The sequence below is a fragment of the Chenopodium quinoa genome, unplaced genomic scaffold (genome assembly GCF_001683475.1).
Source record: "Chenopodium quinoa cultivar QQ74 unplaced genomic scaffold, ASM168347v1, whole genome shotgun sequence".
NCBI lineage: Eukaryota > Viridiplantae > Streptophyta > Magnoliopsida > Caryophyllales > Amaranthaceae > Chenopodium > Chenopodium quinoa.
In genome coordinates this window covers 4555345-4569643 of record NW_018742616.1, presented here as the reverse complement: position 1 = coordinate 4569643, position 14299 = coordinate 4555345, and the positions used below count along the sequence as shown (strand labels likewise).

The 14299-nt window shown below is 38.5% G+C and overlaps 1 protein-coding gene across 1 annotated transcript; it reads left to right on the top strand.

Moving 5' to 3' along the window:
- The first annotated feature begins 1246 nt into the window (after positions 1 to 1246).
- On the top strand, positions 1247 to 1735 carry LOC110721385. Its single transcript, XM_021900520.1, has one exon. The coding sequence runs from the start codon at positions 1247 to 1249 to the stop codon at positions 1733 to 1735; it is 489 nt and encodes a 162-aa protein (XP_021756212.1).
- Positions 1736 to 14299: the final 12564 nt, after the last annotated feature.

Genomic DNA, 14299 nt, shown 5'->3' with positions numbered 1-14299 from the left:
TGGGCCTAAATCCCAAGGCACCGTAAAAACGGCGCAGCCTAATTACCTAAGGTAAGGGCACGCACTCCCATACCCTATAAATGTGGACAATTATTACCTTAGGAGGGACACTTTTCACATCTATCTTACAATTATTACACTATTTACTTGTTCTTACAACAGCGAAATCTCCTAGATCTCGGGATTCGAAGAACTACTTTTACTTTCCCCATTCACTCAAATTCGACATTTACTAACTTGATCGTTGGAGGAGAAACTCCGAACAACCAAAGCTTCCGTTTGTTGCAGGTACATGTGCCAACAGATCTAGTCTTAGAGTTGTAACTCTCTCGCAGGACACATCAGGAAACCCCGAAACATTTGGTGCTGTATGTGGGGAGGGTACCTCTTAGATGGATTTTGAAGAACCTGTACCACATTTGGAAAATAAACATTCGGATAGAGCAGAGGTCCATTCAGACCACGATCCTTCATCACTAAATGCATTCGATCCAAAGACAAAAAGGAGAGGAATGCTAACAAATGCAAGTCTCAGGCTAAAGAGCCGATTGCTCACATAACCCGCTCTGAATTCTTGAAGTTCATGACTCACTTCTAGGGAAATATGAAGAACTTCATAAAAAATCAAACGGCTGGTCCTAGCAAGGGTTAGTCGGCCAACAAGAATCCTCCTTTTGAGAGGCAAAGGACGATCAAGGACCGGGAAGCCACTCCTCACCCCAGTCTACACGAGAGGGCCAAATCGTTCATTGATTGGACAAAGATACGTCTCCTAGAGACGTTAAAACGAAAGCCCATCCGGCATTATGAACTGGATGGTAGCAAGAAGACTAACATTGATGCTTGGAAATTCATCGAGCACAAGAAGAACCAGCAAATGTCTGACACGGCTTCAACACCGACAATGCCAGACAGCTCTATCAGGAATACCTCTCTGAGGAATTCCCAATCTGGGCAGGAGTACCTGTCAGGCGGCCCGTCCGTTCGCACAAGTCCTCATGTTATAGGCTCGGCACCGTATGTGCCCCATCAATCATACGGCCCGCTCGCCTTTCAGCAGCCTGCTCTATACGGAGGTCAGACGACATATCAAGTCCAACCCTTGGACTAGCAGCTTTATCTGCAAAAACTTGGAGAACAACCTTCTGTGTTCTCCAAGAAAATAACCGAGGCGGCACAACCCGATAAGGTTAAGAACATTTTGGTTGTTGCTTATTGCGGCACCACCAACCCTGAGGATGACATAATGGCATATACCAACCTCATGTACTTACAAGGGTTAGATGATGCTGCATGGTGCAGATGTTTACCAGCTACATTGAAAGGCATCACACAACAGTGGTTTTGCAATTTGCCGCCTGGGTGCATGAACAACTTTAGGATGCTTACGTTCCTATTTGCCTTAAACTTCTCCATGAACATATCGGCCAAAAAGACAAGCTTTGATTTGGGGGCGATGGTTCAAGGAGATCGTGAGGGGCTCCGTTCATATGTTAGGCAGTTCAATCTAGAGAGAATTCAGGTTCAAGGGGTTCTTGACGAAGTTGCTTATACAGACTTTTTTAAGGGATTGAAGAACGGATCACAATTCAAGTTTGATCTCATCCGGAAAAGGGTTTTCACTCTCCCTGAAGCGTTAAGGGAGGCAGAGACCTACATACAGGTGTCAGAATTCTGCTCCTCTAGCAAGCAGATGGATAAAAAAAGATATGACAAACAAAAATGCAGTCGGTAAGAACAGCTGGCTTAGAAGAATGAATAGAACAAAAAGAAAAAAGATGTTTGGGCGGTTGACGAATCTAGTCAGCCGTCCAAGAAAAAGAAGAAAGAAGTTAAACAGTACGTCCCAATGTACGAATTTAACAAGGATTATTACACCATCCTCATGAAGATCAAGAACCGGGTGAGCTTTAAGAAGCCTCCAGCAATGAAAGGTCCGGCTAAGCACCGTGATAAGAACAAGTACTGGCATTTCCATGAGGATGTAAGCCATGACACCAATGACTGCTATAGCCTCAAGCGGTTGTTGGATAAACTTGCTAAAAAAGGATTGATGAAGTCCTATATTTTGAAGTCCAAGGTGACACTAAAGACGGACCCAAAACAACCGTAAAAACGCTGATAATGGCTCAGACAAAAACTATTAGAGGCACCAAGGATCATGTCCGCAAAATAATCAATTCAGTTGAGGATGGCCAGACGTCATATGAGACATTCCCAGAGGTAGTCATCACTAAGAAAGACCGGGGCAAGGTTCATCGGCCGCATGACGACCGTACCCCATGGTGGTCGAATGTAAGGTTGCCTACCCTAAGGATGGTGGATCCTAATTGAAACTGGCAGCTTGTCTGATATAAACAGTTGGGCTTGTTTGTCAAAGCTCAAGTACAAACGTAGCAGCATGCATGAGGTCTTACATCTGTTAGTTGGTTTTGGGGGAGGAGTCATTCAACTTGTCGGCCGAATTAACTTGCCCATCTGGCTAGGAGCAAAGGGTAAATGGCGGAAAATGGTCGTTCCGTTCTTGGTCGTTGCACAGGGAACGACCTATAATCTTATTATAGGGCGTCCGACTCTCAATTTATCCAATGCCTTCATAATCCCCTCCCTCATGCTGATGAAATTTGAAAGAGATGATGGCAGCGTCGGTTCTCTAAGAGGAGACTAGAATGTAGCAAGAGAACGCTATCTCTCAGACGTCAAGCCTACTATAATCGGTCAGGAAACTGAGACGATCGACTTGGATGAAGAGAAGGACTCAGAGTCTGTCCCACCAGCAGCCAGCAAAAAAAGAAAGGCCGACTAGTTGGTGACTGTAAAAAAAGAGAAGCAATATCAATTACTAACTGGTGAACGGTCAGATAAACTCTGTCCCTAGACGATTGGAGAGCACATTGATATTGTTCTGGATAATATAAGTCCAGAACGTATTGTTAAGGTAGGGATGATTGCTTTTGGTAAGATGGGGGCAGACTTACATCTGTTGAGAGAATTCAAGGATATCTTTTCTTTTGAAGTGGAAGAGATGCCCGGCATTAGTCTGAATCTTGCTGTCCACAAACTCGTCGTTGACCCAAAGCAGAAGAAAATTAATCACGGTGAGGAGAGAAGTCAGGCGACAGTTGTCGAAGTAAAAAAGTTGTTGGAGGCTAGGTTAGTTCATTATAATTCAGCAATGCTTCTTTCCCGTCTGGGTCGCCAATGTTGTTTTGGTGAAAAAGCCAAGTGGTTACTGGCGCATGTGTGTTGATTACACAAACCTGATCAAGGCATGTCTGAAGGACAGTTATCCACTTCCAAAGATCGATAGTATGGTCGATTCTATAGCCAGACATGCCATGATGAGTTTTATGGACTCCTATTCAGCCTTTCATTAGGTACTTTTGTGGAAAAAAGATTAAGAGAAAACGACATTCATCACATATCAAGGGTTATTTTGTTATACAGTGATGCCGTTTGGCTTGATAAATGTGCCTGTAACATTCCAACGCATGATTAATGCGATTTTTATTTATCAGATTGGCAAGAATGTTGAGGCGTACATTAATGACATGATAGTTAAATCCAAGCTACAAACTGATCACCTTGCTGACCTCCAAGAAACCTTCTCCACACTCAGGCGGCATAAGCTCATGCTTAATCCTAAACAGTGTGTCTTTGGTGTTGAGTCTGGGAAGTTTCTCGGATTTTTGATTAATTAAAGAAGGATAGCGGCAAACCCAAAGAAGGAGGTGGTCATTGACATGAAGTCACCCCACAGTGTCAAAGAAGTACATAAACTAACTGGTTGTTTGGCGACATTGGGGAGATTCCTCAGCCGATCAGGCGACAAATGCCTTTATTATTCTAAGCTATCAGAAAGAAACAATTTTTGAATGAGGAGACGATGCTTAGGCGGCATTTTAGAAATTGAAAGAACAGCTGCACTCCTTGCCAAGGCTTATAAGTCCTTTGCCAAAGGAGACTCTTCTACATGTATCTGGTCGCCTCAAATCATGGTCTCAGTGTTGTTCTCCCTGCTGAGAGAGACGACAATCAGCTCCTGGTCTATTTCGTTAGCCACATTCTTCGAAACGCAAAGCTCCAGTACTCTACAATTGAGAAATTTGGCCTTGCACTTTTCAAAGGAGTCAAGAATTTTAAATAATACTTCTAGGCACATCTGGTGGTTGTCTACACAAACCAACCACTAACTTTAGAGTCATCCGGCTGAATTATCAAATGGGCTATTGAAATTCAAAGTCTCAAAATTACCTTCAAACCAAGGAAGACGGTGAAGGGTCAGGCGTTTGCTGACTTCATTGTAGAAATGACACGTTCAGTAGAACTAGAAAACTTGGATAAGGTTTGGATAAGAAATGATAGTACCAAAAGTTGAAATAAAAGTAACAAAATACTCCTTCTAACAAAATACAAACATTACAAAGTGTAAGATCAGTATGATATGTACCCCCATCTTCGTCCATAAGAAGTTTGCTATGCTTTAGAGGGAGGAGTTTATCTTCCATTGACACTATGAATTTGAAATATGATATTATAATAATTTCTCAACTTCAAGCTAAGAATTTATGCAAGGGACTACAATGTACATAAGGTAGTATATGTATATATATATAGTAGTGCTACGAGTTGGAGTGCGCTTTGTTTTGTTATTTGAAACGAAGAGATATTAATGAGTTGGATCATTTCCCAACTTGAAACTTTCTAGTTTCTCTCAAGCTTTTTTATTATACCCGAATTTTCTTCTCCCAAGTGCTTGGACACTTGTTTGAAATTACTTTTGCTTACCAAAGAGATTACAAATGAGGGCATGACTACTTACACTGAACAAAGGGTGAATTTGTTTCAAATTTCAAAGTAAAACTAATGCTTCATAACATTATAGGAAATTGTTTCTAGCTTGTTAGACATCCTTAACGCTCTCCTTACTCCTATCTAGTTGACATCAGACTCCACATCTCTCAGCAAAATCATCTTCCGAATATGAAGTTCAATAACTATAGTATCGTCTGCTAAAAATTATGTTAGATGTGAAGTTAAATTTCCTCCAGACCCCAATGGCTATCAAAAAGGCATCATTTAATACTACATAAAAGTCCAAAATTCATCTTGTTCACCTAAATATACTAAACAAATAAAAAAATAAAACACGCATGAAAGCTAATGATTAATTTCCATAGAAGTTAAAACCAGATATCCACATATTCCATGACAAAAATTACAAGCTATATATTGATAAGCAATCCTGCAATACATATATTAAGCTCATAGTCCTATACTACATGAAGAATATAAGCAACCAAAAGATCATGCAATATGTATATTAATCCAAAAAATTACAACCAAAAGCAGACCATTATTAATAAAAAAAACTCCTAAGTTTTTAGACAGCTGTACATACACTGAGTAAGGCAGCAGTTTCTAGAGCATAAGAATCTTCGAATGTCACATAAGCAGTACATCCATATTCACCAGACCTGGATCATTGTAACAGTTGGCATATCGAGACAAAAACAAAGGGCAATGAACGTTAGCATATCAAAAATACAAGTACATGTTACTTTATTCCTGAAGCTTATTCCATTCTCCTAAAGTCAGATCAATAATCTATTGGAAAAAGAAGGAAATGCAAAGATAAACTTAGTGCAACATCATAGTGCCTGAGGCTCCTATCCAAGCAAGGCTCTAAACAATCTAAAATTTGAGTGATTTTATGATTTCTGATTGAGTGACAATACACATACGCATACATGAACACACAGCCAGCCAACTTCACCTCAAATATGTTCTCAGACTTATATCCAAGCAAGGAAAAATTCAGAATATCTGTTACAACCAATTGAGTAGGAGAATTCTCATGCTTAGAATCATTCAGCAATTCAATAAAATGGAAGCAATCAGAGGAGCCTCTAACTTTCTAAAACCTGCATCAAACGCTACTCTTATGCCGAATAGAGCATAACCCATAGCACAAAACCCATCGCACAAACAAACACCATCGCATAATCTTTCGAATTTTTTTTACTATATAATTTCAGACCAACTAGATTCTTAAAAATTTTGATAAAATCCTTTGAAATTTTGATACCAAATTAATTATGACCATATAATTACTCACTAATTTATGACCAAACAAGTTGAGACAAAACCCTTAATTTTTTTTACACTTAAATCAACAATTTTTGACAAATTAAGCTCAAAATAAATGAAATTCAAAGATTAGTACTATGAAGTTACAAAATAATCACCGCTAGAGAATTTCAACGGCAAAACCCAGCAGATCCCACTTGATGCGCAACCATTAGAGAACAACATCGAGCATAATGTGTGATTTTTTTTTTGTAAATTTGAGTAGATGAGTGATAATTTTTGTAAATTTGAGCAAATTGTTTTAGAACCCTAGCTTCGTGAAATAGAATGAGGAGAGAGAAGAAGAGTATTTTTTGTTGTTTTTACTGATGAAATGAGAAAAGGAAGGACATTTTTTGGGGTTTGGTTTTGGTTACATTACCTAGGTGAAATTTTAGAAATGAAAATGGTTTAAAATTTCAGTAATATTTTAATGTGGTGCCAGCGCCATATTTTTACGTGATAGCGCCAATTTATGTATGAGATATTCATAATGCGATTTAGTATCGGAAATTTTTGTTACTATAAGTATCTAATCGTATCAAAATTAATTGTGATGGTAAAAAGCTTATTATTGTCGGAATTTTTTGTTACTATAAGTATTTTATTGTATCAAATTAATTTCGATAATAAAAAATCCTATAGTGTCGGAACATTTCTGATACTATATTGTCATTTGTATCAGATCAACATATTTTCGACACTATAATAAAGTCTAATACTAGCCTACCATCCAAACCATGGAAGTAGTGTCAGAAAAAAAATAACTGATACTATTAACATTTTTAGTATCAATAATAATTACTAATACTAAAATTTCCGATACTAAAGGCCATTTTTCTAGTAGTGCAAGACTCTCTTGAAATGCATAACTCAAGAAAGGGGGCATGAGATTCAGGATGACTTGCATCGAGGCGTTTGTGGTTCACACATAGGTGGCCAGGCTATAGCAGGGAAAGCCACTCGGCAAGGCTTTTTTTTTCCAATTATGGAAGCAGACGCCATGGAAATGGTGAAAAGGTGTGATAAGTGTCAGCGTTTCGGTAAACTCATCCATCGTCCGACAACTGATGTGACGACAATTCATAACCCAATACCGTTCGCCAAATGGGGCATGGATATCTTGGGTCCGTATACACCTGCGTCAGGCCAGAAGTGGTACATTATAGTGGTTGTTGACTACTTCACCAAATGGGTTGAAGCAGAGGCGGTCAAAGGGATAAAGACAAAGGATGTCATCTCTTTCATCTGGAAAAACATCATTACTTAGTATGGGGTTCCTATGTCTATGGTCTTTGACAATGGCCCTTAGTTTGAGACGCCTAATCTTAAAAATTGGTAATTAGGAGATTAAAGAATTTCCCAGTGCTTCACATCTTTCGGCCTTCCACAAGCAAACGGCCAGGTTAAAGCTTTTAACCAACTCATCTTAGACGGAATAAAAAGGAAAATTGAAAGAGTTGGTGGACTCTGGGCTGAAGAGTTGATGCATGTACTCTAGTCTATCAGAACGATGGCTAAAGGGGCTACCAGGAAAACCCCATTCTTCATGGTATACAGTGTTGACGCCGTCTTACCCATTGAGCACTATGAGCCGACTCTTCGAGTCATAATGTATTATGAAGAGGCTAATTGGGAAGCCATGCAACTAGCATTGGACTTCTTATTAGAGCATCGGGGAAATGCTGCCTTACGCCATGAAATCTACCATCTGAAAATGACAAGAGCCTACAACAAGAGAGTACACAAACGAACCTTGAAACTAGGGGACTTTGTGCTAGGGAAAATGGTGGCAACCAGTAGGGCCAATGAGCAAGGCAAGCTAACACCCAATTGGGAGAGTCCTTACTTGATATATGAAGAAGTGAGAGGCGGCACCTACCGACTGGAAACCCCAGACAGCAGGCAGCTAGCCGGAAATTGGAATGTAAATTACTTGAAAAAGTATTACTTCTAAGCCTTATAAAATTTGTAAATGCAAAGCTTAAGTAATGGGAATTGCTTTTTTTTCCTTATTTAATTGCATTGTTGGATATGTCTCCCTCAGAATGGGCAAAACACCGTTTGTGCTTAAAATCTGATCCAACTGTCCACTCTAATTGAGTAAGACACATTCGGCGATATCCATGCGGGTGACTTCGCTCAAAGAGAGCATTTCCCATTCGGGTGGCACGTTTCTCTATAAACTCGCTCCTCAAATGGCTAAGCCAACTGCCCTAAATGGAACAGTCCATAGACGTTTATAATTGCCATTTGTCTATTGTGATTAAAACGGCCAAAGACATCCGCCTACCCTATGGGATATCAGGCGGCCATTGACAGGCTCTAGTCGTATCACCTAATAAAAAATAATTCCTAAGTCCTCTAACTACAGTAGATAGGGAAGTAAGGTCGAATCCACAGGGAAACAATGTTCTTTTACTCCTAATTAATTATTATAATCTAAATTATAGAGTAACCAATTTGTAATGTGTGAATTATACTAATAATTAAACTAAGCAAATTAAACGAGGGAATAATCAATAATAAAAGATCTAGGGTATAGGTTCACCAATAAATAATACTCTAGGGTAAAAATAACAATCAATCATTAATGCATAAATTAACCAAATTATAAAGGGCTATCGCTATGTATTATAATCACATAATTAAGCAAAGGAATTATAAAGGGCTATCGCTACGTATTTTCATCTCTCGAATCTTGACCTAAACATCAATTCTTATCTCTCGAATCAATATTGCAAAACTCATACAATTAAACCAGGCCTAGTCTAATTGCATAGCATTAAATCAATCAATAGGAAATTAATCAAGCATTAATAATCAATAATAATAAATTACCCCTTCATATTATTCATGGATCCCCACAACCCTAGAAATAAATCTACTCACACATAATTAAATCTAAACCAAACAAAACATTTAAGCAAGACATAATTAACTAAAGGAATTAAATTGCTGAAAATAAAACAAGGGAAGAAAGCGTACCAAGATTAAACCGAATAAAAGAATTGCATTAACGAAGGGAAGTAGAGAGAATAATGTTAACAAGAAAATACTCAAAAGCTAAATCTGGAATTAAGAGAACGGAATTCTAGATAATGAAAAGCGTAATTGTGAAAATTAATCTAAAAACGTATTTACACTAACAAATAATCCTAAAATAAAATAAAGATAAAAGAAATTCAAAATATCTAAAATAACGCGCGCCCGGTCGAGCGAGGTACCGCCCGGCCGGGCGCGCCTTTTTCTTCGCTGATGCTTGCTCGCGCCCGGTCAGGCGTGCATCCGGGGGAAGCTTCGCCCTTTATTCTTCTCCCTTGCTCAGCCGGGCACGCCTTAGGGCGAAGCCCTGCTTGGTCGGGCGAGTGCTCGAGCGAGGAATCTTCTTCACATTCTTTGTGCTTGCACTTCTTGGCCCAATATACATTCCTTAACAAATCCAATGCCTAAGCTCCTCTTCTCTTCACCGAGCCCTTAATCACTGAATTGACTTCTCAAATACGTTCCTGGGCTTCGAAATACGATCATAGCAATGCGTTCCCGCTCCAATGCTCGCGGTGGGTAAACTAAGTATGGGAAAATGCTACAATTCTGCAATTTCCTGTAAAATAATACCACAACTACGAAAATACTAGAAAACGCATATTAGTAATAAAGTGGCTCTAAAGAGCCAAAAATACTCCTAACTATGATCATGGGACGGGGATAAAATACTATACAAAATAAACACATCAGCCATCTACCACTTGGTTACCCAAAATTTAAATTTAATCAAATTAGTTAAGTTTTACAATAGTTGAACCAGCTAAGTCAACCGGCTCAAGCCGTTTGTAATTGCCAAAATGCAACACAGACGGCAACGGTAGCCGCCTACCCTATGGGATATCAGGCGGCCCCGACCGTGAGTACAATAATATATTGAATTCTAATTTCAAATTTATCTAAGTTCTTCTAAATTATGCGAATTTAACTCAGACAGCCTTGAGACCGCCCGCCCTTCTCGATGAGAACGCCGATCATACTATATTAAGTACAGTGGTACAAACGGTTAGGATAAGACCGCCTTCCCAAGGTGGAAATGATGGTCAAAAGCCGTTTTCACTTGCTACTCTAAAAAGACTAAGTTTAAGACTTAGCAAATATTTTTACTTCTGCAACTCAGACGGCCAAGAACAAACAGACTGTCCAACGGATCAGAAACTGTTAAAGCCGTCTGATAGTGAACCAATCTACCGTCTGCTCGATGGACGACTTTTCCTCTTTGTTTGGGGCAATCATAGTGGTGCTTTACTGACTTAGGAATTATTATTAGAAATTCCTAAGTCAATAAATCCATTTTTGAAACCAACCAAACAGCCGTTAAAGGGCAAGAACATCCGGTACACTGAAGACCTCATGCTTCGAATAAAGAGACTACTGTAGAAACCTGAGTGTGTCTCCCCACAACCCAAACCCAGTGATGAGTACCTTTCACGTTTTGATTGACGAGTTCGGTAAAGAGTTGAAGAGTCACGTGAAGTTTCCCTAAGCCTTGACCATATTCCTAACCTTAACTAAAATATTTTAATTCAAAGTCATTCATTTCGTGTCTCTAAACCCAAAATCATCCATTTTGTGTCCTTAAACCAAAAATCATTCATTTTGTATCCTAAAACCCAAAATCATTCATTTCGAGTCCTTAAAATCATTCATTTCATGCCAAACCATAAAAACGTCAAAACCTGATTATTTTGGTCCATTTTCCCAGTCCTATTATTGATTAATTGGATAGGGCTTCAAAAGAGCTTTCCAAAGATATATTATAAGCCCAAATCCAACTTAAAACGAATAAGTTATGGCCAAAATACTAAACTGAGCCTAGGTCCACCTTAGTTACGACCAAATGATTATATGGAGTCCAAATATTTTATATAGGACCTATATAATCATATTCCTAATCCTAAATCAGTTAGGAACTTCTAGAATCCTCTAGAAGGTTCTAATCTATCTTTTCTAAAAAGATAAAGATCGAAGAAGTTCGAGATCGAATAAATTTTCTCTTTTTGATAATCCTTGTTCTGTTTGAATTCAAATATGTTCAGATATCTTTTGCAAACATAATTCCATTAGAAATAAAATTCCTTACAATGTTGCAATCTTTTAGAACCAACGCACAACGTCAGGACCATCACACAGCGACAGTCATGACGCTGCGTGACAGAAGCTAGCGCGGCGCGACAATCCTATCACGTCGCGTCACAAGTTCTATTTTATTTAGAACTTTTAATCTTTTCTGATCGTCCATACTCTCTTTTTTCCTTATAAATAGAGGTTAATTACCCTATTTTCAAATAAGCTGGGATGAGCCATAATCAACTACAACCATCTAGCCATAACCATTATCAATAATCATTAACTACAACCATCATACACCCAATCCGAAATCCTTAATTCCAATATTCTTAGCGTAGCCTAAGAACATCCTTGATACTCCCAAACCATCCACAATACTTCCTTTGTGTGATTCGAATACTCCAAACCATACTCGACGTTGCCCTCGACCTCGACGTGAAAGGTTGATAGTTCTGAGGGTTTGCTCCCTAATCTATAATTTAATTCATATTTGATTTATTTACTTTATTGATTAAACTTTCTTGAAATTTACTAATGTGTGTATTGTTTTAATAGCAAAAAGGTTGAGGCATCAAAGTGAGCAATTCAATTACCCCTTTATTTATTCTTTTGATTTTGCAGTAGAAATCATGTTTAGGATGCTATTTTGATTTCTAGTATCATATTTAGGATAACGCTTTGATTTTTGTTATTAGTGACATGCTAGGATTTGTTATTAATCTGTTTAGTATCATGCCTAGGATCTTACTACTAACGATGTTTAGATGATGTTCTTATGGTGATGATTGTTATATTGATCATATGTTGCTTGATTATTCATGATTTATTTTTAATTGCTTGATCACGCCTCTTTTTGCAGTTTTAAAGGTAATTTGTACTTGAAATCATGCCTAATAAGGTAATTAATAATTGGATTTAGGCTTAATATGATTTTAATTCAATTTATCACCAACATTAGATTTGATTGTGCATTAATAATCAACCAACTTAGATTAAATAGGTTGAGGGCTAATTTGATGTATGTGTGTTAATCGAAAAGCGCACATGAATATCAAAAGAATCAAGTAGAGGCTTATTTAGGGCGAGTTTGGCTTCTCTTAGGTCAAATTCGTACCATCATCCTTGAACATCCAATCATGGTTTCGGAACACTATGGAGTTAGCAAAATCTATGATTGTGAATGGGGTGTAACCTTAACAATCGTGAACGGTTTACAAGTTTCTAAAACTTGTAGGTGACTCTTTTTCTCTAGCTTCTTTTTCTTGGAGCGTTTCCATGCTTAAAAACATGATCCACATGTAGGGTGAGAGTTGAAAAATTCTATACAGTTTTTGGCGACTCCACTAGGGAGGATTTTTAAATTGATTCCCAATTTGTTTGGCAATTAATTAGAATGAGTGGATGAAACTTGAAAGATTCTTGATATTCATGTGCGAAATTTTGATTAACATTGTGGCATAAGCATAAAAAGGTACGCAATGGAAAGACCATCAGTATTGCGTCAAAACTTAGGAAATACACGTCGAAAAGGCCGGATATATTTTTCACAATTAAAATCGGAAAGAAGCTGGGGAAAATCGGAAAAACATATCGAAGATTTAAATTGCCATAGAGCGCCAGAATTGTCGCATGGCGACAGTGATCAACGCCAGACGACGGCTTTGTCATTTTGCGACAGATCTGTCGCTGGACGTTGATTCCTATCGTCCTGCGACATGTTCTGGCGATTTTGCGCCAGCTTCCTGTCTTTGCGTTTTGCCTGATTCTAATAATGCCTCGACGATTTTACTTTTTGCTTAAGTTTTTTCGACCTTTCTAAACCTATGTGTTTTACATATGATTTTAGCCCTTGGGAATTCACGCTCTGTCCATCCTAAAAACGTTCCGTACAATAATGGGTGTATCCGAGTTTGTGAATTCACCAAACCATGGAGTTAGGGTTAACTCGCGGAGTCCCGTCCATTGCACCAAACCTTTTAAGGTATGGCTTTTGGACACCATAATCCTTGACCTTGGAGAACTAGAGTCATGGTTAGGTTGCAAAGTCATTGTATCATGGTGTGACTACTTGACTACTTGTGCATATCTTACTTGCGCATACCTTGTTTGTAATTAAACTAACCCCTTGTTTGTGATTGAACTAACCCTTTTATTGTGGTTAAACAAACCCTTTGTCTTGACTTGATTCTTGTACACATGTCTATACAAACTAACCCTTTGTCTTGACTATTCTTGTACATATGTCTATACACACTAACCCAAAGGACCTTGCTTAAATTATTTGGTCAATTAAGATGAACCTAAAAAGAATGAATATACTCGACCTAGAAAACTTTAGGCCTAAACCTTTGAAGGTACGACTGAAAAACAAGTCATTGTGATGTTCCATTTATGGTGCACTGCTTTAAATTTGTAATGCGAGACAATTGTAACCATCGGGACACGTCGGGCTTGACGCGCCGCGATGGAGCCATCGTCCTACGAAAGTTCCATCGCTACGCGATGGTTCAGTCCTTCTTATTGAGTCTTCGCATCGAGTCCTAGTATCATGATTAACCAGCTTAATGTTAGTACTTAGTTTTTCCTTGGTCTTGTATGAGTCTAACCACATGTCTAGTTACATGGTCATGACACGAGTCTTGTAAATAACACTCACGCTCATGAGTCTTTGCACACACCTTGTAAATATCTTTTTTCACACCATGACCATGTCTTAGGTCCATGCATGAGCCATCCTTTCCGTCATTCGAGTTGAGGGTCCATCCTATTCCCGGAAATTTCTATATCCTTCCACAAATACATCTTTTCCCTTTACATTACTTTCCATACATTACATACCTTACACTTTCCTTCTTAAACACTTTCCACATTCACATACTTTCTTCTATACATATATACCTCCCTGCATACTTTCCTCCTACATGCTTTCCCCATGCATATCATTTACCCTCATAAACCATGTTCTTTAGGGAATTTCCTCATATGTGCATATTAAATCGAGTTCAAGTCATGTGATTGACAAGAAATGTCCATGATTTCCTTTTCTACACCTTTG